We start from the raw sequence: 20517 nt of genomic DNA on the forward strand, positions 1-20517 counted from the left end.
CCTTCTCTCTGCATTCTTACCTGTTCTCGGAACAGGCTAGCTGTGAGGACTCCCCAAAATGTATGGAGCAGGTGTGCGGTTCCTTTACTAACAGTGACCTGCATTTAGCACCTGCTATTACGTGTCACTCTCTGCCCTGAGCCAGTGGGGCCACCAGTGAGACGAAGTCATAACCAGGGAGAAAAGAATGAGCAGCATCAAGGTACTGATGGTCTCAGTGAAGGGGATCTTGGTTCCTCAGTGGGTCTGAGACAAGGAAGCCCATGAGTGGGTCCTGAACACTGGCCTGAGGAAGGCATGACCTGCCCCCATGCTAGATGGGCCATGATGGGCCCAGCAGTTTGCCCAAAGGCCTGAAAGTGGGAAAGATATAGAGCTTTTGGGTAGCTGGTGAAGGGGGCGGAAATTCTCGAGGCACACAAATTACTAGAACCCAATTCAGAGGGTGAAGTACTAAACAAGGTTTAGTAAACAAGCACCCTTAGGGCTGGATGTGGCAGTCCTGGGGGCCCGGCAGCCCTGTCAGCACCATGGAGAGAAGCCAGACGGCAGAGGGGCTAGGAAGCCCCAGGGTTGCTGGCAGGAGGGTGACCACAGGGCAGAGATGGAGTGGCCCCAGGGCTGAGATGGGTATTAAAGAAGAAGAGGGACCACCAAGGACACAGAACCTGGGGCCCCTTCCATGCGCAGTGCTGGGAGCAGAGCTGGAGAGACAGTGCTCCCTGGAGGGAGCCTATTGGGCAAGAACACCACCTGGCCTGGGGCTCATGGGCCAGACACTGGGGAGCAGAGAGTTCCCCGTCCTTGGGGGCATAACCTTCGAGCACGGGGTGAGTAAGGAGCGGGGAGAGGGCTCTGCTGGGCAGCCAGCACCTGAATCAGCCCCCACTGGCCATGGCTCCCAGGCCTCACAACCCGGGCGGGGCTGGGGCTCTCAGCACATCTCCAGTCCCCATGGTGAGAAGCCTTGGGGCGCACACAGTCCTCACCTTACTAGGCCAGCTCAGCTGGTCACCAGGGATTGGCTGGAACCTAAGCCCCCAGCCCATCCTGTGCCCAGTCCCACCTCTGAAACCTGCCTTAGCAGCAGCTGCCTGACCAGAGGCCAGCCGCAGCCTGGAGTCACTGCTCTTCCACCTGCAGGGACAGCCCTCAGGGCCACTTCCCCAGCACTGGGCCTTTTCGTCAGGAGCACATGAACTCAGGAGCCCTAGTGCTCTAAGCAGCTAGCAATCCAGAAAGGGAAGGGACCAGGCAGGGGAAGACAGGGCAGGGCTCGAGTAACAGCAGGATGACTGTCCCCAAACTCAGCCTCACCTGTTAGAGGATAGTGATAGTGTGCCTTCTCGGGCACCTAGTGGGTTCTAGCAGCCCAGCCAGTCATCCTGTGAGTGCAGATTGCCAGTGGCAGGCCTGTGAGGGTGCCCCATGTTCACCACGGGCAGGCAGGGCCGGGCCCGGGGGTGCCTGAGAGAGTAAGGAGCGCAGGGAAAGCCAGATCATGGCCATGAACCAGCAGAGTAGCATCCCTCCAGCTGTTCACCAGACAGAGGAGAGAGGAGGCCTGAGCAGGGCCTGTCAGTGTCAAGGGCAGAGGTCATGACCAGGTTACTGGGCCTATGTCCTTTTTCAGCCAGACAGGTCTACACAGGGCCTAGCAGCTCCGGGATGGCTTGAGCCACCCGAAATCATACCTCAAGCCCTTTTCTGATTTTTTCAGAAATAAAATCCGCGATGGTCTTGCTGAGCTCCAGAACATAGTGCCTACGGGAGCCACACACATGCAGGAAGGATTCATAAAGGTACCAGGTCCCGGGGTCTGAGGGCCTGTGCTTTGTGGCGTCCTTACAGCATTCCTGGGTCCTCTCACTGGCCTCCCCCAACGCTGCTTTGTTTCCTTGCAGGTAAACGAGCAGATCGAAGAGGCAAACTCTGGAGGTGAGCTGCCCAGTGACTTCACTGTGGGCAGGTGTGGGGACAGAGCCAGGCCCGGGCCAGCGAGGTCTGAGGCGGCCCTCATGGGCCCCTTCCCGGCACTGAGCCATGGAGCAGGGTGCTGTCCTCTCTGGGCCTCGGCTTTCTCCTCTGTGCAGCAAGGATGGAACCCCCCCACCCCCACCCAAAACGCCCTGGGACCGGGCACGTACCTCCTTAGTTCTTGGTAACCGTGAGGTGCGTGACCTACCCTTGGCTGCCTCGCCAAGAAAGGAGGAGCCGGGGGACCTGCAGCAGACAAAATTCCAGTTTTTGAAAAAAAGTGCTGGGTTTCCCTCTTGCTGCCCACACTATGTGATCACATCTCTGGCCCTGATCCCTTTTCCCTTCAGTCCCTTCCCTTTGGCACACGTTGTCCCGTGACTGTGTCTCCAACACTGTACGAGGCTGCTCTCCGCCAGAACAGTCATCTGGACTGTGGGGTGGCAGCCCTTGCCAGGAAAGGAGGGCCTGGTGGGGAAAGGCGCTGAGCTGGCGGGGGCCCCGCAGCCCAGGAGTGGACCCCTGGGCCTGCAGACCCGGCAGGACTTCCCGCAGGTGCTGCCCCAAGCCGGAGCCGGAGCCAGGGCCAGGCTTCCCACTGCGCTGCGGGCATCTGGTACAGTCGAGTCTGGCTGTCCGTCCCTTTGCTCACCTGAGAGGCTGACGCCTGTCCAGGGACGTGGCTGGGGTCACCGTGCGGGCCACGGTTGCACGTCTGGTCACGGCGCCGGTTCAGGAGGCAGGGTCAGGGAAGGGCTGAGTGTTGCCCCGGGTCACGCAGGTCCTGGCTGCAGCCTCCTGTCCCTCCGGGCGTCTTGCTGGCGGGCCCCTGGGGCGGCCTCTGGGCTGCAGGACTGGGGGGCGGGGCAGCCTGTGGGGTCGCCCTGGGGGCCTGGCTGACCAGGATGCCCCCTGCCGCCTCCGCAGACAAGAAGCTTCCGAGCATGATCATCGCCCTGACCGACGGGACCCTGATGCCGGAGCCCTACGAGGAGACCAAGATAGAGGTGAGCCCGCCCGGCCCGCCCCGCCCGCTCGCGCCCCGCTCGCGCCCCGCTCGCGCCCCGCTCGCGCCCCGCCGAGACCTGTGCTCAGCGCTTCCTTCCCATCAGGCTGAGAAGTCCCGGCAACTGGGGGCAACGATTTACTCCATCGGTGTAATGGACTATCACAGGGACCAGGTAACCGCGCGGGGCCGCGGCGCGCGTGACCAGGCAGGGCGGGCGGGGGGCAGAGGCCGGCGTGGGGGGGCGCCCCCGGGGCGGGGACCCCTGCGCCCTGCAGCCCCGGCCGCTGTGTCGCAGCTGCTGAGCATCGCGGACAGCCCAGATCACGTGTTCGCGGTGGACAACGGCTTCAAGGGGCTACAAGACATCGTGGAGCCCGTGAGTGCGGGACGAGCGAAGGGAGGGAAGGGGGGCCCGGGGCGGGGCCCGCGGCCCCTCACCAGCCGCCCCCCCTCTCTCTTGCAGCTCACCGCTAAGTCTTGTATTGAAATCACAAATTTGGAGCCTTCCACTTTCTGTGCCGGACGTAAGAGCTGCAGCCACAAGCCGGGGGGTGCGGTGCACGCGGGGCGTGCGGGGCGTGTAGGACGTGTGCGTGCGGGGCGTGCAGGCGTGCTGTGCGTGCTGTGCTTGCAAGGCATGCTGTGCGTGGGGACGTGCTGTGCGTGGGGGCGTGCTGTGCGTGCGGCGCGTGCTGTGCGTGTAGGACGTGTGCGTGCGGGGCGTGCTGTGTGTGTGTGTAGGACATGTGAGTGCGGGGCGTGCTGTGCTTGCAAGGCGTGCTGTGCGTGGCGGCGTGCTGTGCGTGCTGTGCGCCTAGGACGTGTGTGTGCGGTGCGTGCTGTGCACATAGGACGTGTGCGTGCGGGGCGTGCGAGGCGTTCTGTGCGTGCTGTGCTTGCAAGGCATGCTGTGCGTGGGGACGTGCTGTGCGTGGGGGCGTGCTGTGCGTGCTGTCCGCGTAGGAGGTGTGCGTGCGGTGCGTGCTGTGCGTGTAGGACGTGTGCGTGCGGGGCGTGCTGTGTGTGTGTGTAGGACATGTGAGTGCGGGGCGTGCTGTGCTTGCAAGGCGTGCTGTGCGTGGCGGCGTGCTGTGCGTGCTGTGCGTGTAGGACGTGTGCGTGTGGGGCGTGCCGTGCGTGCAGGACGCGTGCGTGCCGTGCGTGCAGGGCGTGTGGTGTGCGCAGGCCGTGTGGCGCGTGCTGCACATGTGGAGGGTGATGTGCGTGTTGCGCGTGTGGGGTGTGCTGCGTGTGCAGGGCGTGCAGGGTGTGCGGTGCGTGCGGGGCGTGCTGCGCGTGCGGGGCGTGCGTGGTGTGCGGGGCGTGCAGGGTGTGCGGGGCGTGCGGGGCGTGCTGCGCGTGCGGGGCGCGCGGGGCGTGCAGGGTGTGCTGTGCGTGCGGGGCGTGCTGTCCGTCGTGTGCGTGCAGGGCGCGCGGGACGGTGGCTGAGCGCCGGGCGTGAGGAGGCGTGTCCGCGCAGCGTGTGCACCGAGGACTGTCACGCAGGTACGTGTTTAACTGTGTTTTCGGTGTGTGACGCGATGCGCGCGCGGCCGCGTGAGCTTAGGCCCTGCGGGGTACCTACGCGCGTCCTGACGCGGCCGCCTCGGGGAGTTGCCCTGGCGAGGCACTGAGATCTCGGGCGAGCGGCGGGGAGAGAGCAGGCGCGGAAGAGGCGCGCGCACGACGGCCCGCGGGTGGGGCCCGGGCACCCGCGACCCCGCACCGCACCGTCCAAGCGAGCGCCGCTGAGGGGCCGCGTGCCCGCGCTCCCATCTCGGCCCCGCCCCCGCCCGGGCTTCCTGGCGCTCTGGGCGGACCTCCCGCGGGCTGTGGGGACTGAGGCGCCGGCTCCGCTCCTCCCCCCCCGCGCCGCCCACGCTCGGGCCACGTGCGTCACCCCGGTAGGCCGCCGGCGCATCAGGCCCCCTGGCGGCCGCCCCCAGGGAGGCTCGCCGGCGGCGCCGCACCCGGGCGGGGGGGGGGGGGGGCGCTGAGCAGCCCCGGTGCTAGCCTTGTGGTTTTGACGGCCGCGCGACGAGCGGAGCGACCAGAGCGACATGGAGCGACCGGAGCGCTGACGGGGCCCGACGGCGCCCCCCCCCCCCCCCCCCCCGCTCCTGTGCGCCGCGCCGGCCTCCGGGCGATCCTGAGGGGGGCGTCCTGCTGCCGGCGACAGCACGCGGCCGTCCCAGCGCCTCACTGCCCCGCGGCCGCTCCCGGACGCCCCGCCCCCACCTGGGCCGCCTCGTCAGTCCTCGCGTCCCCGCCGCGTCTCCGCGCCCTCACAGCGCAGCTCCGCGTTTCCCACTCCGACCTCGAGGCTGTGGCCGCCGTGAGGCCGCTGCCGCCCGGCCTGACGCCCGGAGGCCGAGCCCGGATAGGACCCCGGACCCCGGACCCCGCCCTTCGTCCCTCGACCTCGGAGTCCTTCAGCGCGCCCCGGAGCCCGGGCCCGGCCGTCTGAGCCCCGTGGGACCGGGCGGGCGCCGAGGCCTCCAGGCCGGATCCAGCCCGCCGTCCACACCGCCCCGCACGCGAGCTTGCGGCCCCGACCCGGCAGGGCCCCCGCGGTGGCCCCAGGCCACTCTCCGGAGCGCAGCCCCCCGCCTCTGAGGCCTCCGAGCGCCCCTCAGATTTCCTGCGGAGTCGTCCCGGGGATGCCTGTGGTGCCAACGCGGTGTTGGGACATCCTGTTGGCTTTGGGATCCTCGGCACAGTGGCTGGGAGAGTCCTCGCCCTGGGCGTGTGCGGGCTGCGCTTGGGCTTTCTCCCTCCGAGGCCGGAAGTCGCTGGCACCCAGTCCCTCCTTGTCCTGCAGGGGTCTGGCCCCGAGCGAGGGTGTCAAGCAGCCCAGCAGCAGGGCCCATCCGGGGCGGCACCTAGGAGGACACGGGGCAGAGGAGGCTCTCCTCTGAGATCCAGTGGGCAGGTCCCGAGGGCGGCGGGGGATCCTCGGGGTGGAGCGGGTGCAGGCTGTGAGGGCAGGAGGAACCTGCAGGGGGGACGCGGGCCCCACTGTGGGGTCGGGGACACCCCTGCAGCCAGTGTGCTCAGCTGCTGTCCCCCCACTGCCCCGTGAGGAGGCTCCCCGAGGCGCAGCCCTGCTGCAGACCACAGATCCTCCCAGAGGCAGTGATGAGGGACGTGCGCGCAGCTGTCCCAGCCTGCTTCTCAGGGCTGTCCATCCATGAACGGGATTGTGAGGGACGTACTCTCCTCCGTTTGTCGCACACGTTCCGTCATGCAGATGGAGCTCACGTCCTTCATCCGCGTCCTTGCTCGGTGTTCCAACTGTCCTCCATCAGTGGCTACGGCAGGCGGCAAACACCCTGCGGCTCAAGCTCTGAGGACAGGGCTGAGCAGCCCCCCAGGTCCACCCAGGGCAGTCACTCCCCTCGGGGCCCTCGTGGGGGCCTGGTGAGCGGGTTGCTGTCCGGACTGCTCCGCTGCCTGCGACCTCCTCAGGGAGCTGTGCGCTTCTGCAGCTCCTCTCCCCGGGCGCTTCCTGCCCCAAGAGAAAGCTCTCACCCTGGAGGGTCCGCCTCCTCCCTGCCGGGGCCGAAGGCCCTCGAGCTACCACCGAGCAGTGCAGCAGCCCCAGGGGGATCTGGCTCCCACAGGTCGTGAGGGTCCCCACTGGGCTTCTTTGTCTTCCCGGGCCGTTCATGGTGGAGGACTGGGGAGACTGCAGGGGCAGGAGCAGCCCCCCATGCTGAGGGAATTCCTTGATCGCCATGTGCCTTCGGCTCAAAATCTGGAACCTCACCCTGCCTTCCTTCAATGCGCCAAGTCTTCCTAGAGTGACAGGATCCCATGAGAGCGGCACTGCCTCGGCACAGATGGCACGGTTGCAGAGCTGGGGTGACGACTGTGCAGGGCCCCCAGGGCCGCAGGGCACACACCGTAGGAAGGGGGCGCCCGGGCAGACGGGCAGCGTGCGAGCTCCCCGAGGGGCGCAGGCCCTGGGGGTCCCGGGCCGTCGGCAGCCCTGCCCTCAGAGGCCACCCCCCACCTCCCCTGTCACATGCTGCCACAAGCACACTGGCCCACCTTCCCCAGGAGCCTGCCAGTAGCCAGGTCTCCTCAGGGCCCTGAGGCTCAGGACTCCCAGCTGTGGAGCTGAGGACCCTGTTGGGGATCAGAGGGGGCTCCTCCCTGTAGAGGCTGCAGGGGAGCAACTCAGACCTGGAACGGGGGCACGGGGGGCACAGGTGGGAGCTGCACTGGGCCCCCGAGATCCTCCCTGGAGCGCAGCAGAAGCCACCTGCCCTTTCTTGGTCTCGGCTCCGTCCCTGTAACTGGGCGAGTGACGCCGAGCTTGTGGGACCTGGAAGATGAAGGGAAGTAGACGTGGGCCCACGGGAGATGCTCAGCTAGCGGGTGGTACAGTTGGGGCTGCATGCCATGTTCCACGCCTCGGGCTGGCACGGAGCTGCCCATGTCTGCTCCCTTGTGCTCCTTCGCTGGGCAGGAAGCCTCTGCCCTCTGTTTCTTCCTCTGGAGCCCGGCGTACCCACATGCCGCCCGATTTCCCTTCTCTGCCCACGTCTAAGCACATGGGGGTGAGAGCGTGCCTGTCGGCCTTGCAGGGAGAGAACATGCCCGAATGCAGCTTGTAAACGAGGCTTCCGTGGGCCGAGGGCGGCAGCCGTGCCCAGGTGGCCTAGCTGGGCAGGCCAGAGGGTTCATAGGGGACAAGCCCGAGCGCTTCGTGGCCCTACAGGGCTTGTGTTGCAAGGAAGGGGCCTGACGGGTGAGCAGTGAGCACACAGCCTGGCACCGTCGGGCTCAGCAGTGGCACAGTGTGGGCTCCACGTGGGGGACAGGACGTATCCCTGAGGGACATCCAACCCAGCCTGCCCGGCCAGTTCCCTCAGCGGTCCTTTGGGGCCAGCTGGCGCCATGAGCAGACCGCAGGACAGCTGTGTCACAGCAGACCCCATGTGTTGGGCCGCGGGCAGGGGGTTGCCTAAGGGGGGCGCTGGCCCCTGGGGAGCCCCCAGGCTGAAGCGGAGCAACACAGACCCTGGGATGGCAGGTGTTCCCGTGGTCCCAGAAGCCACTTCTCTGGGACGTTCACCCCTGAGCTTGGAAGCAGGGGCAGGGGGGGGGGGATGGCCTGAAGTCCCAGCAGTAGGCAGAGGACTCGGAACCCCGCCCTGCTCTGCAGGCGGCACAAAGCCCAGAGGCCGGCGGCCCTGCAAGGCCCTGCTGCTGTGCAGCCCGGGGAGTCACCGAGCAAGGGCGGAGTGAACCGCGGGGATGTACTGGGCTGGCTGGGAGCTGCGGCCAAGGTGGGGGCTGAGTGCCCGGGGCTCCCCGGAAACCCCTCCGTCACCTGCTGGCTCCAGGCCAAGCCCTAAGCGGCCCTCTTTGGCCTCTCTGCTGTTGGCTTCAGCGCCGGGGGGTGCTGGCAACCCCAGTATGTCGTGCGTCCACGTGAAGGGGAAACACTTCCCTAACCCCAGGGTGGGGGCTCAGGGGAAGCATAATCTTCAGCAGACTTCCAGAACCGCGGCTGAGACAGGACTTCTCTGTCCCCAGGGGATTCCTCTGTGGGGTCCCAGATCATAGCATAAGCAGAGGAGGCTGGGAGCCTTTAATGGGCTCGAAGTGTAAGGGGTAGTGTGAGTCCCCCAGGAACCTGGGGCTCCCTCCGTGCTCAGAGTGGACTTTGGTGGCACCAGGTGACGATCCGGCCCCGGGGAGAAAACACATCTTGTTTGGACTCCTGTGCTCATTTACAGACACTCCTCAGTTCCACCTGGGGGTCGTGTGTTATGTGAGCTGAAGATCCTCAGTCCCACCTCACCCAGAGGTTTGTTCGTTGACTTTACAGAAAACTATGAACTGATGGTGTCTGGAAGAGGCTTTAATAATGCAAGGAACCCGCAGGAAGTTATTTGTAGATTTGTTTTCATGGATAAGAAGTTCTATGGTAAGCAGCCCCCTTGGTGCCTCCACATGACACATGCCCCACCCCCGGGGGCTGCCTCCCCCTGGGCTGCCCTCCCCCAGCCGCCAGGCCTCCGGAGTCCTACTGCCCCCTCACTGTGGACATGGTGAGCATAGGGCTGTGTACGTAGTGCCAGGGCCCCCTGCTGGGAACCTGGCCACCTGGACCCGAAGCTGGGCGGTCCTCAGCCCCCAGCAGTACCACAGCCTCCTGGAGCAGGGCTTCACCCCTGCCAGGGGGCTCTGGCTGCCACCCGTGCCCCAGAGCTGCGCGCCCCTCCTACCCTGAGCGGCAAGGACCCCAGGCCGGGGGCTCCCTCGGGGCCAGGTGCACGGGTCTTCCCAGGAGTGTCTGCACGGTCCCAGGGTTGAGAGAGGGCGCCAGCTGCCAGGCCCGGGCTCCGGGATCCTGGTGCTGGCCGGGTGGCCTGAGGAAGCCACGAGCGGCAGGCAGATGTGCTCTCAGCGTGGAGGGCGTGTGGCCCTCCCCAGAGGTGGGGCTGGGGCCCCCTTGTGTGCTGCCCAGCTCCTCCAGTTAGCCCCCCCGCCCCCGTGGCCGTTGGACCCCAGTACATGGTGTTCAGGGCCCTCTGGTCAAGCCAGAGCTGCCTGCGGCCAGCACGTCATTACAGGTCGGCGTCTCCGTGGGGTCAGCCTCCCCTTCCCCTCTTGGGGCCTCCCAGGGCTTCTTGCTGTGGCAGAACTTGTCACTCTGCACTTGTCACTCTTTTGTTCTTGCTTATCTCACAGTCCTCCTCTCTCCAGGCCCTCCCAGGCGAGGTCCTTGGGAACGGGCCCTTTCCCTTCCAACCGGAGCACTGCCAGGGGCCTGGTGCACCAGGGCGGGGGGGGGGGGGGGGGGAGGGCAGGAAGAGAGCCAGTGTGTGCTTCAGAGAGTGAGCTCTGGGAGGAGGGGGATGGCCGCACCCACTGAGTGTTCCCTCCTGATTCTCTCGTAGATAAAAAAGCGGCCACTGTGGACGACACCACCGTGATGTGCCCAGGAGTAACAATAGACAATCCAGATGAGTAAGTACTCAAGTCGGCCTCACCATCGTTGCCCTGAAGTAGGTGGAGGGTGGAGGCCCCTCTGGAGGCAGCACGTGTTCTTGTCCTGAGGCTCAGGGCCTTCCCTACACTGTCTTGTTGGTCACACAACCTGCTCAGGGATCTCTTGTGCCCCGGCCTCCCCTGAGGAGCGCAGATACAAGACTGATGCGCCCGGGGACCATACCCCTGCTCCACACAGCTGTTTGCAGCTAAGCCAACAATTCTGTAAACGGAGAGGAATCAGGTGACACCAGGCCACTACCCCTGGAGATTTAGTGCGTGGCCTCGAGGGCATCAGGCCCCACACAAGGCTCCTCATGCCTGGTTAGGGTTCACTGTACGGGTTGATCCCCACTTCCCCTGCTAGGTGCTCCCCGGGGACCCCAATGCCTAACGACCAAAGTCACTACACTGAGAGGAGCTGTGGGCCGTGGTTTGGGCCCAAGTGCAAGAACGGCCTCTCTGGGTTGCTCGTCACTTTCCGAAACTTCTGTTCTTTAGGGTGGTCTTCGTTGAAGTTAGCCTGAATAACGGCATCAACTTCATCAAGAGCAATGCTAACATCACCAGCAAGAACTGTGTGACTGCCAGGGTAAGGCTGCAGCCTCCCTCCTGGGCTGTTCAGAGGGCCGTGCTGCAGGAGCACACACCCGGGGAGTCAGCAGGGCTCACTACCGAGGATCTGGGGGAGTGGCTGGTGCAGGCCGCCCGGGGCCCCCAGTGCTTCCTCAGCAAGCCGTCCCCACACTCAGGCTGGAGCTGCCCTAGAGCACCTCATGAGAGCTCCCCACGCGTACCCCCTGTGCAGGCCCTGCAGACACTCTGTGAGCCAAGGGTTCTGGGGGCACAGGAAGGGGACCGTCAGAGCTCCAAGCAGACTCTAGAGATGGTGCTGAGGCTGTGACACCTGCTTGTCCCCCCCCCCCCCCGCCACCTGCCCCGGCCCAGGCTAGTGCAGGGGAGCTCGGGGCCCCACCCTGCATCCCGGCTGGGCGCTGTGTGTGAGGGGCCGAGTCCAGGACCTGGGGGATACTGGGGCACTGCAGGCCCAGGCCGCAGGCAGAGGTCTGCGGGGGGGGGGGGGGGGGCAGCCGCAGGCCTGTGCAGCCCGGGTGTGTTTCCAAGGCGTGGGGCAGCTGCTGACGGCCCCGAGCCCAGGCCCTCATGGGGCACCCCCAGTTGTTTGGCAGAGGGCCTCAGCCTCCCCTGCCTCTGTGGCTTTCTCATGCTCCTCAGCTGTCCTGCACCACCTGTCCTGACCTCTGAAGGCCCCTGCTGTCCTGCCACGGGGGGAAGCCCCAGGGCTGCGTGGAGGGCCGGGGGCTCTGCTCAGGGACAGGCCCATGGAAAGGAAGGTGCCCCTCCAGGTGCCCGCTCCTCGGAGTGGCAGGTCATGTGGGCACGGGGGCAGGGCAGCGGGACATGGGCGACAGTGTCAGTGGGGAAGACCGTGCCTGGGAGGAGGGCGGCCATGCCCTATTGCCACCACAAAGCATCCAGTGCTGGCCCGGGAGGGTCCCGGCAGCGCCGACAGGCCCCTGACTGAGCCTGCGTGGTGCCCGCACCTGCCCCTCAGAGCCACCCGCCCCCAGAGCCCGCCCTCGGCAGGCACATGCCTGGGGGACTCAGGAGGAGCCACAGCCCCCCATAGCCCCACGGGCCCGACCCTGCCTCCCATCAGCCACCCCATCCCCGGGGCTCAGACGAGCTCCCCACTCGCTCCCTGGCCCTGGGAAAGCAGACCACTTGGCTCCGGGCATGGCCATGCCGCCGTCAGCCGAGGCACGCGGGGAGGACTGTCCTTGTCACAGCACAGAGGCCCTGGATCCCCTGTCGGGCTGCAGGGCCCAGCCTGAGTGGGGCAGCGGGGCCATCTGTGGCTCAGGGCTGCCAGGGTGCCTCAGGATCCAGCCCAGCCTCCTGGTGCTCTGTGCTCTCTACAGGTGGGGAAACCTGAGGCCACTGGGGCAGGCAGGCAGGAGGTGACTGCAGGGTACAGGGCTTGCACCCCCAAGCCAGTCACACCCACCCCGGGCCTCTGACACCTGTGCTGTCTGTAGGATGTGCCGGTGGAAGTGCCAACTGGTATTCCTCCAATACCAACTCCACACATCGATCTTCCCACACCGCCTGCCACCTCAAATATGCCAAATGTCAATCCTCTGTGCCTGGCTCTGCTTCTGCTGGCCCTGCTTTTACTGCCGTTCCTTATTTGGTGCTGCTGGCGACATTGCTGCAAAAAGGTGAGTGTCATCTGGGACACGAGTCCATCTCCTGGGACAATGCCAATAGCTCGAGGACTCAGCCCCTCACCCCCACCCCCACCCTGAGATCCGCCCGTGGGCAGGTTCCCATCAGCTCCCAGGTCATCACGTGAGCATACAGAGGCATGTACTCGCTTCTATTCCAAAGCAGAGACTCCGCCCCTATCTAAGGCTGGACCTGCTTCCGGCGTGTCTCTGCAAATGCCTGTGAGCTGCCCTGGCTGCTGGGGAGAAGCCACTGCAGGGCCCGGGCCCCAGGGAGGCCTCCCAGCAGCCCAGCTTCGGGAGGACTCGGGCCCCAAGCTCCAGTGGAGGCTTCTGGTGCTGAGGGAAGGGGCCGGGTCCTACGGGGGGCACTGAGGGCCCCGAGGGGGGTCCTGCTGGCCAAGAGGATCCCTGGCCTCTGAGGCAGTGAGCCCCGGACACCCACGGGGTCTCTGCCTGCGTCCTCCGGGTCCGGCCCATCTTCCTCAGCCATCACTAAGGGCCAGGGTGTGGGCCCTGTGCTGGGCACCCGAGACAGGACTGCGGCTGCCCCCGGCCGGGCCCCCAGGAGCTCACCGCCTGGTGTCTGCCCTGCTATTGGTACCTGGGGCTGGAAGGCAAAAAGGTCACCTGCAGGGGCATGGCAAGCAGAGCCCCAGCAGAGGACAGGCAGTGGCCCCGGGGGGGGGGGGGAGCGGGGCAGACACCTGGCTGCTGGGTTTGCCAGGCCCGGGGCCAGAGCAGGTGCAAGGGGAGAAGCGGCAGAGGGAGGCTAGGACAGGGCACAGAAGCAGGACAAGGCGGTCCTCCTGCTGTGAGGGGTGTGCGGGCACGGAGAGGGCGTGGGCGCTGCCATCCCACAGGGGAGGCCGGGGAGGAGGAAGGCTGTGGGTGGGAGGAGGGGGAGCGGGCGAGTGCTCCCATCCACCGTGATGGACAAACTGCTGACCTAACCACTGGCTGGGGTGCCTCTGGCGGGAAGGACCAGGCGCCCCAGGGCGCGTCTCCCAGCCCAACCTCCAGCAGGTCCCGCCCCCCTGATGCCCTGGGAGCCTGAGGCTCAGGGTGGTGCAGCGGCTGGGCCAAGACCCACAGGCACGGGGTGGCAGAGGGCTCCCCGGAGCCCCTGCTGTGCCCCCCGCTGCTGAGCAGGGCTCCTGTGTGACGTGGAGCCGGCCCCCCACGCCCCCAGCCCGTATTCCTGTCTCTTTGACATTCCAGCCTTGCAAGGAGCTACCAGCAGTGCAGATAATACAAAGGGTAAGTCTGCCGTTGGGCCTGATGGTCAGCGTGCTCGGCACCCACGCCGACCTCTGCCCAGGGGATCCTGCCTGTGGGACCCTGCGCCCCGGCTCCGCCACCTCCCAGCTACCTGCAGAGAGGGCAGCAAAGGGGGGCCCTGCCCGGGGGGCAGGGGGCCTGGGGGAGGACTCGAGGACCCTAGCCCTTCCCCAGTCAGCAGCGTGGCTGCTCCGGGGCCTGGGCCCCTGAACCCACACTGGAGGTAGCCTGCGGCAGCAGGCACAGTGACCCAAAGAAACAGGGCTTTGTCACTTCCCCACGGACAGTGTGGGGCGCTGCTGCCCCAGGTCTCATGTGAGTTTTTGGGAAAAGAGCCTCTGGCCTCAGGACCAGATGCCCCGTTCGGCTCTGGTGTATGTTGGGCTGCATTTCCTTGATCTCCATCCCTGTCCCCTGGCAGGGAGAGGGGCTTGGCTGGGGTTGGACATCAGGGACCACAGGTGGGAGGTTGGAGGGTGTGTTACCTGGCATCCAGCTGTGAGGCAGGCCCCGCCCAGGTGAGCACAGAGCAGGGGCAGGGGAACAGGCGGCGGATCCCCAGGCAGGGGCCCAGGCCAGCCCCAGGAGAAGTAGTTGGGTGGGGACACCGCGTCCTGAGCAGGGTACCTGAGCCTCAGAGCTGGTAGGACACAGGCCTCCCTGCCCGGGGCGGTTCAAGGACAGGGTGCAGTGTCACCTGCTGAGAATGGAGCTGCCTGGGTCAGGTGGGTGCAGCCCGGTGCCTTGCACGTGCCCCCAACAGCCCTCCGCGCCTGCATGCCCGACCAGGCTTCTCCGCCAAGGGCAACAGAAGCTGTGTCTACAAACCAAAGCAGTTTGCTTGTTGCCCCGTTGAGAACACTGTCATCTGCAGGCTGCTGCTCGTTGGTCCTTGCAAGTTCCCTCACCCCGTTTTGAGTGACGAGTGTTTGACAGGTGCTGGGGCAACAGATGCCCTGTGTCTGCACCAGGAAGCTGCCGACCAAGGGGTAAAATGTGCTTTCTCCTCCTAGGAGCCCATGGGCAGATGTGTACCACCACCTTGCCCCACATTTATTGTCCCTTGTTCTTGCCAAGGAGGTGGGATGAGACGGATAGAGGTGAGAGGGGCCCTGGGGAGGGTGCTGTGACCCCCAGGCTACGCTGAGGGATGGGGTACAGCCAGGTCATGCATCCCATGAACCGTGGTTTTGGGGGAGACGACCTTTCTGGGCACTGACCTGATCCCTTGCACCAGAGGGCAAAGGGCGTCGCGATCCTGGGGCCCAGGGTCCCCCTTTGGGCAGCTCCGGGTTTGCATATGCGGGCGGCTGGCTGCAGCCCACCCCTATTAAAAGTACCCAAAAATGCCAGCGGCACCTGTGAGCAGGAGTCTGCTGCGCAGGGTGAGGACGGAGCTGACAACGTTGTCCTCGGGGCCCAGTGAGGTGGGGGGACCAGGGCCTCCCGGAGGTCGGGGCCTGAAGGAGAGGTCCTTACGCCGGGACCTGCCAGGGCCCCGTCCTTGAGGGGGCTCCCGGCCCTGCAGGGGGCCCTGAGCACAGGGCTGGGGAGGCCCGGGCGCCCAGGATGAGGGGCACGTGCTCCAGGTCCCAGGGTTGTCTGTGACGGGCAGCGACGCCGGCCCCAGGCCCTGCCCCTCGTGGGGGCTGTGAGGCGACCTCAGCGTGTGCCCACGGCCAGGGCGCTCCGGGGCGTCACGCCAGGGATGCTCCACGCCTCTGCAGGGCACCCTGTGCCTTGGAGCTCCCTCACGGTCACGTCTGCTTTTCAGGGCAAACTGGATACCTTGTGTGACTTTGTTCAATGCTGCAATCAGATGCCGTTGCTGTGGTGTCAGCCCAGGAACAAGGTGAGCGGGCCCAGGGGTGCTCCCACGGGCAGGGGCGTGTTTGCTCTTTGCCCGTGACAGTGGCACGCTGGGTCTGTGGCTCGGGGCCCGTGTCTGGGTATCTGCCGACATAGGAGAGGTGGTGCCCTTGAGCCGTCCAGGCCAGTGCTGGGCTCCCCACTGGGAGCTTCTGCCTTTGAGTGAGGGACACGGTGTGTTGGGCTGTGGAGGGGGAGGCAGGGCCCTGAATGACCTGCGTGCTCACAGCAGTCGGTGCTCCCACTCCTGTGTTACAAGGTCCAGACGATAGAGAACCAGGAGGAGTGTATGTGTGTCCACTGTGCAGTGTGTTAGACGTGCGAACGGTTTTCCGCACCAGTATCTTACTCTCAGAATAAGCTGATCACAGACCTCAGGATGAAACGGCTGGACACAGAGGGGCCTTATGATGCATCCACGGGGAGGAGCCTCCTGCCACTGTGCCTCGGGGGCTCCCCAGGGAGGGGCGTGTGAGGATGCTGGGCAGGGCTCCACCCCTGCAGGCAGGCTGACCTTGACCCCTGTGCAGCCAGGGGCTGTGCGAGGGTCTCCAGCAATCACCGGGATGGTGATGCCAGTGGCTCCCCCGACCACATCCACAGCTCACAAGGTCGCGCACACACAGGCCGGAGCCTGTGTGGGGACAGATGCGCATTCCTCGTGCAGCAGCAACAAGTGCAGTGTGGAGCCGGTGCTCCAGAGCACCAGCCGTGGGGACTAGCAAGAGTGGCCTTTTGGGGGTCCCAGTGAGTCCCGTGGCACTGAGCTGATGTAGGACGTAGCTGGTCATTGCCGAGAGCAGCAAGTGGTCGGGAGGCAGAGAGGAAGGAGACCCCCCTCCCTGAGCCCCAGGCCACTTGCACCACCAATGCAAGGTCCCTGTGCCCTTCCGGGAGCCCCAGACCCCCGGGCCCCTCCTCCTCCCAGCCACCCAGGGACGGGCTTGGCATAGGGGAGAGGATGGCCCTCGGCACAGGGTCCCCAGTCCTCTGATGAAGTCAGGTCCCACAGCAGTTCCTAGGTCTAGAATAATCTGTTCATGTTCTGGAGTAAATGAGCAGAAATAGAGGAGCTAGAAACACAAAAGATCCCAAACTGTCCTCCCAGCAGCGTACGAGGCACACGTGCGACACAAGTGTCCTGACCTGTAATGAAAGCACAAGCCTTTATCACTGCTGGAGGAGGAGGTCTGAGAACGTGGCAGCCTAGACCCCATTGTAGCTCCACCCAGAGGACCTCACAGGCTTAGTTGTGCTTTAGTGGAATTGTGATGAGCGTGCTCAGGGAATTTGAGTTTAAGTTCACGTTAAAAACAAAAAGTTTCTTTTTAAGATTTTTAAAAATTTATTCATGAGAGAGGCAGAGAGACACGCAGAGGGAGAAGCAGGCTCCCTGCTCTATATCAGGACCCCGGGGTCACACCCTGGGTTGAAGGCAGATGCTCAACCACTGAGCCCCCAGGTGCCCCAGTTTAGGAATTTCTTTCTTTTTTTTTTTTTTTAGTTTAGGAATTTCTGATGTGACCCTGGGGCGGGATGATGAGCGTCCCGCCAGATGACTGAGGCCCTGCCCATGGGCCTGAGACAGACTGACCACAGCGTCACAAAGGGATGCAGCCGCAGTGCTCAGGGGCCATGGACCTGAGTGTCCCCTGTTTGGTTCCAGAATGTGGTGTATGACAGGCGCCATTGGGAATGGGTGGGCGTGTGAGACAGAGAAGCAGGGACAGCAGCCCCGGTGTCCGCAGCTCAGGGCTGCCTGGGTGCGAGCCAGGAGCCTGGGGCTGGGAGCACAGCTGGAGGTGGGAGCTGGGGCCCCCGCAGCGGCCGTGATTGTGTGTGGCCGGGCCTAGGGGCGTGCAGAGCCAGCCCGTGGGCACTCAGGGAGGGGAGTGTAGACAGGCCGCTGGGACAGGCCGCTGGGACACGGGTGGCCCAGGAGGAGGAGTGGGGGCAGGGCGAGGCCCTGAAGCTGAGGAGCCCTGGGCGGGAGGAGGTGGGGTGGCCCGGATGGCCGGTGGCGGAATAGAGGTGAAGTTGTGGATAAACAATCCAGCGACTTGCTGGACGCAGACAGTGGGGACTCCCCAGGGTGCTCACCGTGCTGCGGGCTGTGTGGCCCCGGGCGCTCTGCGATGGGCAAGGAAAAGCAGGAACACTTGCTTAGAAAAGACCAAGTGTGTGTCCTTGAGGCTCCGTAGAGGCTGCCCAGGGAGTGACAGGCGGCCAAGCCCTCGGTCTCACTGTCCTGCCGGGGGCGTCCCTGCACGGGGTCCTGACCCCTCTGGGCCTGTCGTTGGACTCCTGTCCTAGGGAGTGCACCGCTGGGCTGGAGGCGCCCCGGGTTCCTTACGACCTGAGCCTCAGGGCTTTGAGGTATGATGCTCTGGTCGTGTTGCTCCCTGGGAGGGAAAGCCCGGCTGTTCTGAAGGGTTTGTTGGGGTTCTTCCAAGCATCAGTTGGGGCCACAGCGGCCTGTGCCCTTTGTGACTCACCCGGCCCCCAGCCGACACTCCGGGTGAGTGAGCGCGGGACAGGTTTACAGATGCACCCGGTGCACCCACCCCATGCGGGGACTGGGGGGACCAGCAGGCCCGCCCACACCCATCCAGGCTACGGTATAAGGAGCACTGTGGCCCGGCCTGCAGGCAAGTGCGTTGACAGTGGCTGCTCAGTGACAGCATCCTCTTCCTGCAGCGCCGGTGCTTCAACTTCAGCCTCCAGCCCTGCAGGCGCCTGCCCTGTGGCCCCAGGATCTGCCTCCCGGCCCCTCAGGAGTGCTTCCCCCTCAGCAGCTGCTGCTCTCGGTACCAGCCCGCCCCCCGCATCTGCTCCCGGCTGCCCTCCAGGATGCTGCCCCCGCCCCGCGCCCTCTGCGGAACCGCTCTGTCACTCCCGCCCCCGTAGCCCAGCCTCCAACACACCAAAACCCCAAGATTATTAAGAGCCCTTTGTGCACTAAATTAGACACCTGTATTGAGTCTTGGTTTACAGTCAGCGGAGCTGGAATTAGTTGCTGCTCCGCACAAGCCTGTTGCCTGCAGAGCATCGCTCCGCTGTCTGTACTGCTGCTGCGGGGACACGGCTCCCCCCGCCCCCACGGCCTGTGACGCCGGGGGTGGGGGCCAGATCCTGCTCTTTGAAAAAAAGCCCCCAACGTCTCTGAAATATGAATATGATGCTGTCTCCTTCTCTAATGTTATGCAGAATTTGACTAGTCTCACCTCCTTCACGGCACGTTCCCAGGTGGCCGGGGTGGGTGTCCCATGCCCTGAATGTGCCCTAGACGGAGACTGGCACGGAAAGCTCTGCGACTGCCGGGCGGCGACTCCTTGCAGACACCCTGAGGTGTCGCTGAGCCTGTAGAGCTGCCCCTGCGGTCCTGCCAGCCCTCCTACCCCCTGTTGACAGGAAATGAAAGTCCCTCCGCCTTCACCCTCCCATCCTGGCTGGTCGTAGTTAAGGTTCCAGGTGGAATTCCTGGAGATGAGTGTAGGTCACCATGTCAGGCTGGGGTTTGTCGTCTGTATGGGGTTGACCGTCATTCTTTAAGAAATAAAAGGTTTTCCGGTAAGGCTGATGTGTGCGTGGGGGGTGGCCGTCAGGGCGGCCCTGCGGAGCCCGAGACCCTGCAGCGCCGGCGGTGCCCCCCCTCCGTGGTCCCCGCCGCCGCATGGTGTGTGTCCGCTGCCCAGCAGGACAGGACGGAGCCGAGCGGCCCTCGCCACCTGGGGGCTCCAGCAGTGCGTCCGTTCTCTGCAGGCTGATGTCGGGCTGCCCTGGGTACTGACGCGGGCTCTGGGGCTCCCGCACCTCGAGATGCAGGACGTGGACGCGGAGGCTTCAGCCCGCGGGGGGGTTTGGGGGGCTGCCCTCCCGGGGGTGGGGATATCCTAGGGGCGGGGCGGGGACCCGGGGGGGGGGGGGGGAGACGGGAAGGGGTGGGGCAGGGACCTCGGGGGGCGGGGTCTGCAGGCTACGCGCCCCTGAGCCCACAGCCATGGCGTCCACGGCGGCCCCACTGCGGGGCCTCGGAGGCCCGGGGAGACGCCGGCCGCAGCCGCGGTGCGGGACACGCGGGGGGGGGGCACTGCGTGTGCGGACGGAGAGGGAATTAGAGACACGGCGGGCCCGGGCCGAGGGCGGCCGCTCGGTTCCGCTGCCGGTGGGCAGCTGCGGCCGCGCGGACCGGGACCGGGATCAGGACCTCAGGGAAGCCAGGCGTGCGTTCACGGTGGAGAATGCCAGCCTCGGCCTCGCGGCCGCGGGAACAACACCCATCGGTGCCCGCTCGTCCCTGAGCCGACGGGGGCCGCCCGGCCCGCGCCCTGAGCCCCAACCCCGACGACCCATGAGCCCCGCGCCCTGAGCCCCGCCCAGAGGGTCTCAAACCACCCCCCCCCCAACGGAGCGAGGCCCGCCTAGTGCTGCACCTGCCACAGCTCCCGGGGCTCCACCTCCGGCCCGAGGCGCAGGGAGCTGCCCGCAGAAGCAAGGGTGACATCCCTCTTGTCTCCGAGCGAAGGATGCAAAGCTCAGACGTCCCCTGGATGACACTTGGGATCATGGACGCAGGCCCCGTTGGCGCAGAGTGGACGTGCCTGCCTGGGCCCAAGGAGGTGCCTCTGCAGCCAGGGGTCCCCGGCGGCGCGGGCCCGTGGGAACGTGCCCCCAGCCAGCTCCACCCTCTGGCACTTGAGGCCGTGGCAGCCCGCCCCACGGCCTGGCACTGTGCTGGCTCTGTCCCCGCGACCCCTGCCGGCGCGGGAGTGAGCGGGAGTGAGCAGAGCTGAGCCGGGCCTCCGCCGCCTGCAGCTGTGCCTGGGCGCCCGGCACCCTCCGCTCCTACCGCTGCTCCCACCGTCCTCGGCTCCCTGATGCCCCAAGAAGGGGCCCGACCCTCAGGGCCGCACCTGCCACTGCCTCCACCCAGGCCACCTCGTCTAACGCGACCACGGGTCTCCCGCCTGCGTGTCGTGAGTCCCGTGTCGGTGGGAGGACGCCAGTCATGTTGGGACCCCCCCAGGGAGCTCACCTAACTATGCGATCCCCTTAGAGCCACGTGCCGAGGCGGGTGCCTGACAGGGGTGCAGCCCAGACCGCAAGGGCCATTACCGGCTGATG

The 20517-nt window shown here is 65.8% G+C and overlaps 1 protein-coding gene across 1 annotated transcript in view; it reads left to right on the forward strand.

Annotated features, from left to right (window-relative positions):
• The window catches only part of ANTXRL (ANTXR like), a 31590-nt gene extending 12623 nt beyond the window's left edge, over positions 1 to 18967 (forward strand). The window contains exons 4-17 of the mRNA XM_055324856.1: positions 1721 to 1802; positions 1905 to 1938; positions 2905 to 2984; positions 3090 to 3166; positions 3290 to 3362; positions 3450 to 3510; positions 8829 to 8927; positions 9904 to 9973; positions 10496 to 10586; positions 12055 to 12237; positions 13465 to 13503; positions 14538 to 14624; positions 15299 to 15376; positions 18091 to 18967. Coding sequence (XP_055180831.1) covers positions 1721 to 1802; positions 1905 to 1938; positions 2905 to 2984; positions 3090 to 3166; positions 3290 to 3362; positions 3450 to 3510; positions 8829 to 8927; positions 9904 to 9973; positions 10496 to 10586; positions 12055 to 12237; positions 13465 to 13503; positions 14538 to 14624; positions 15299 to 15376; positions 18091 to 18300 — 1264 coding nt within the window. The 3' untranslated portion in view covers positions 18301 to 18967. The remainder of the gene's footprint in view (positions 1 to 1720; positions 1803 to 1904; positions 1939 to 2904; positions 2985 to 3089; positions 3167 to 3289; positions 3363 to 3449; positions 3511 to 8828; positions 8928 to 9903; positions 9974 to 10495; positions 10587 to 12054; positions 12238 to 13464; positions 13504 to 14537; positions 14625 to 15298; positions 15377 to 18090) is intronic.
• The last annotated feature ends 1550 nt before the right edge of the window (positions 18968 to 20517 follow it).

The sequence above is a fragment of the Nyctereutes procyonoides genome, unplaced genomic scaffold, assembly GCF_905146905.1.
Source record: "Nyctereutes procyonoides isolate TBG_1078 unplaced genomic scaffold, NYPRO_anot_genome, whole genome shotgun sequence".
Classification (NCBI taxonomy): Eukaryota; Metazoa; Chordata; class Mammalia; order Carnivora; family Canidae; genus Nyctereutes; species Nyctereutes procyonoides.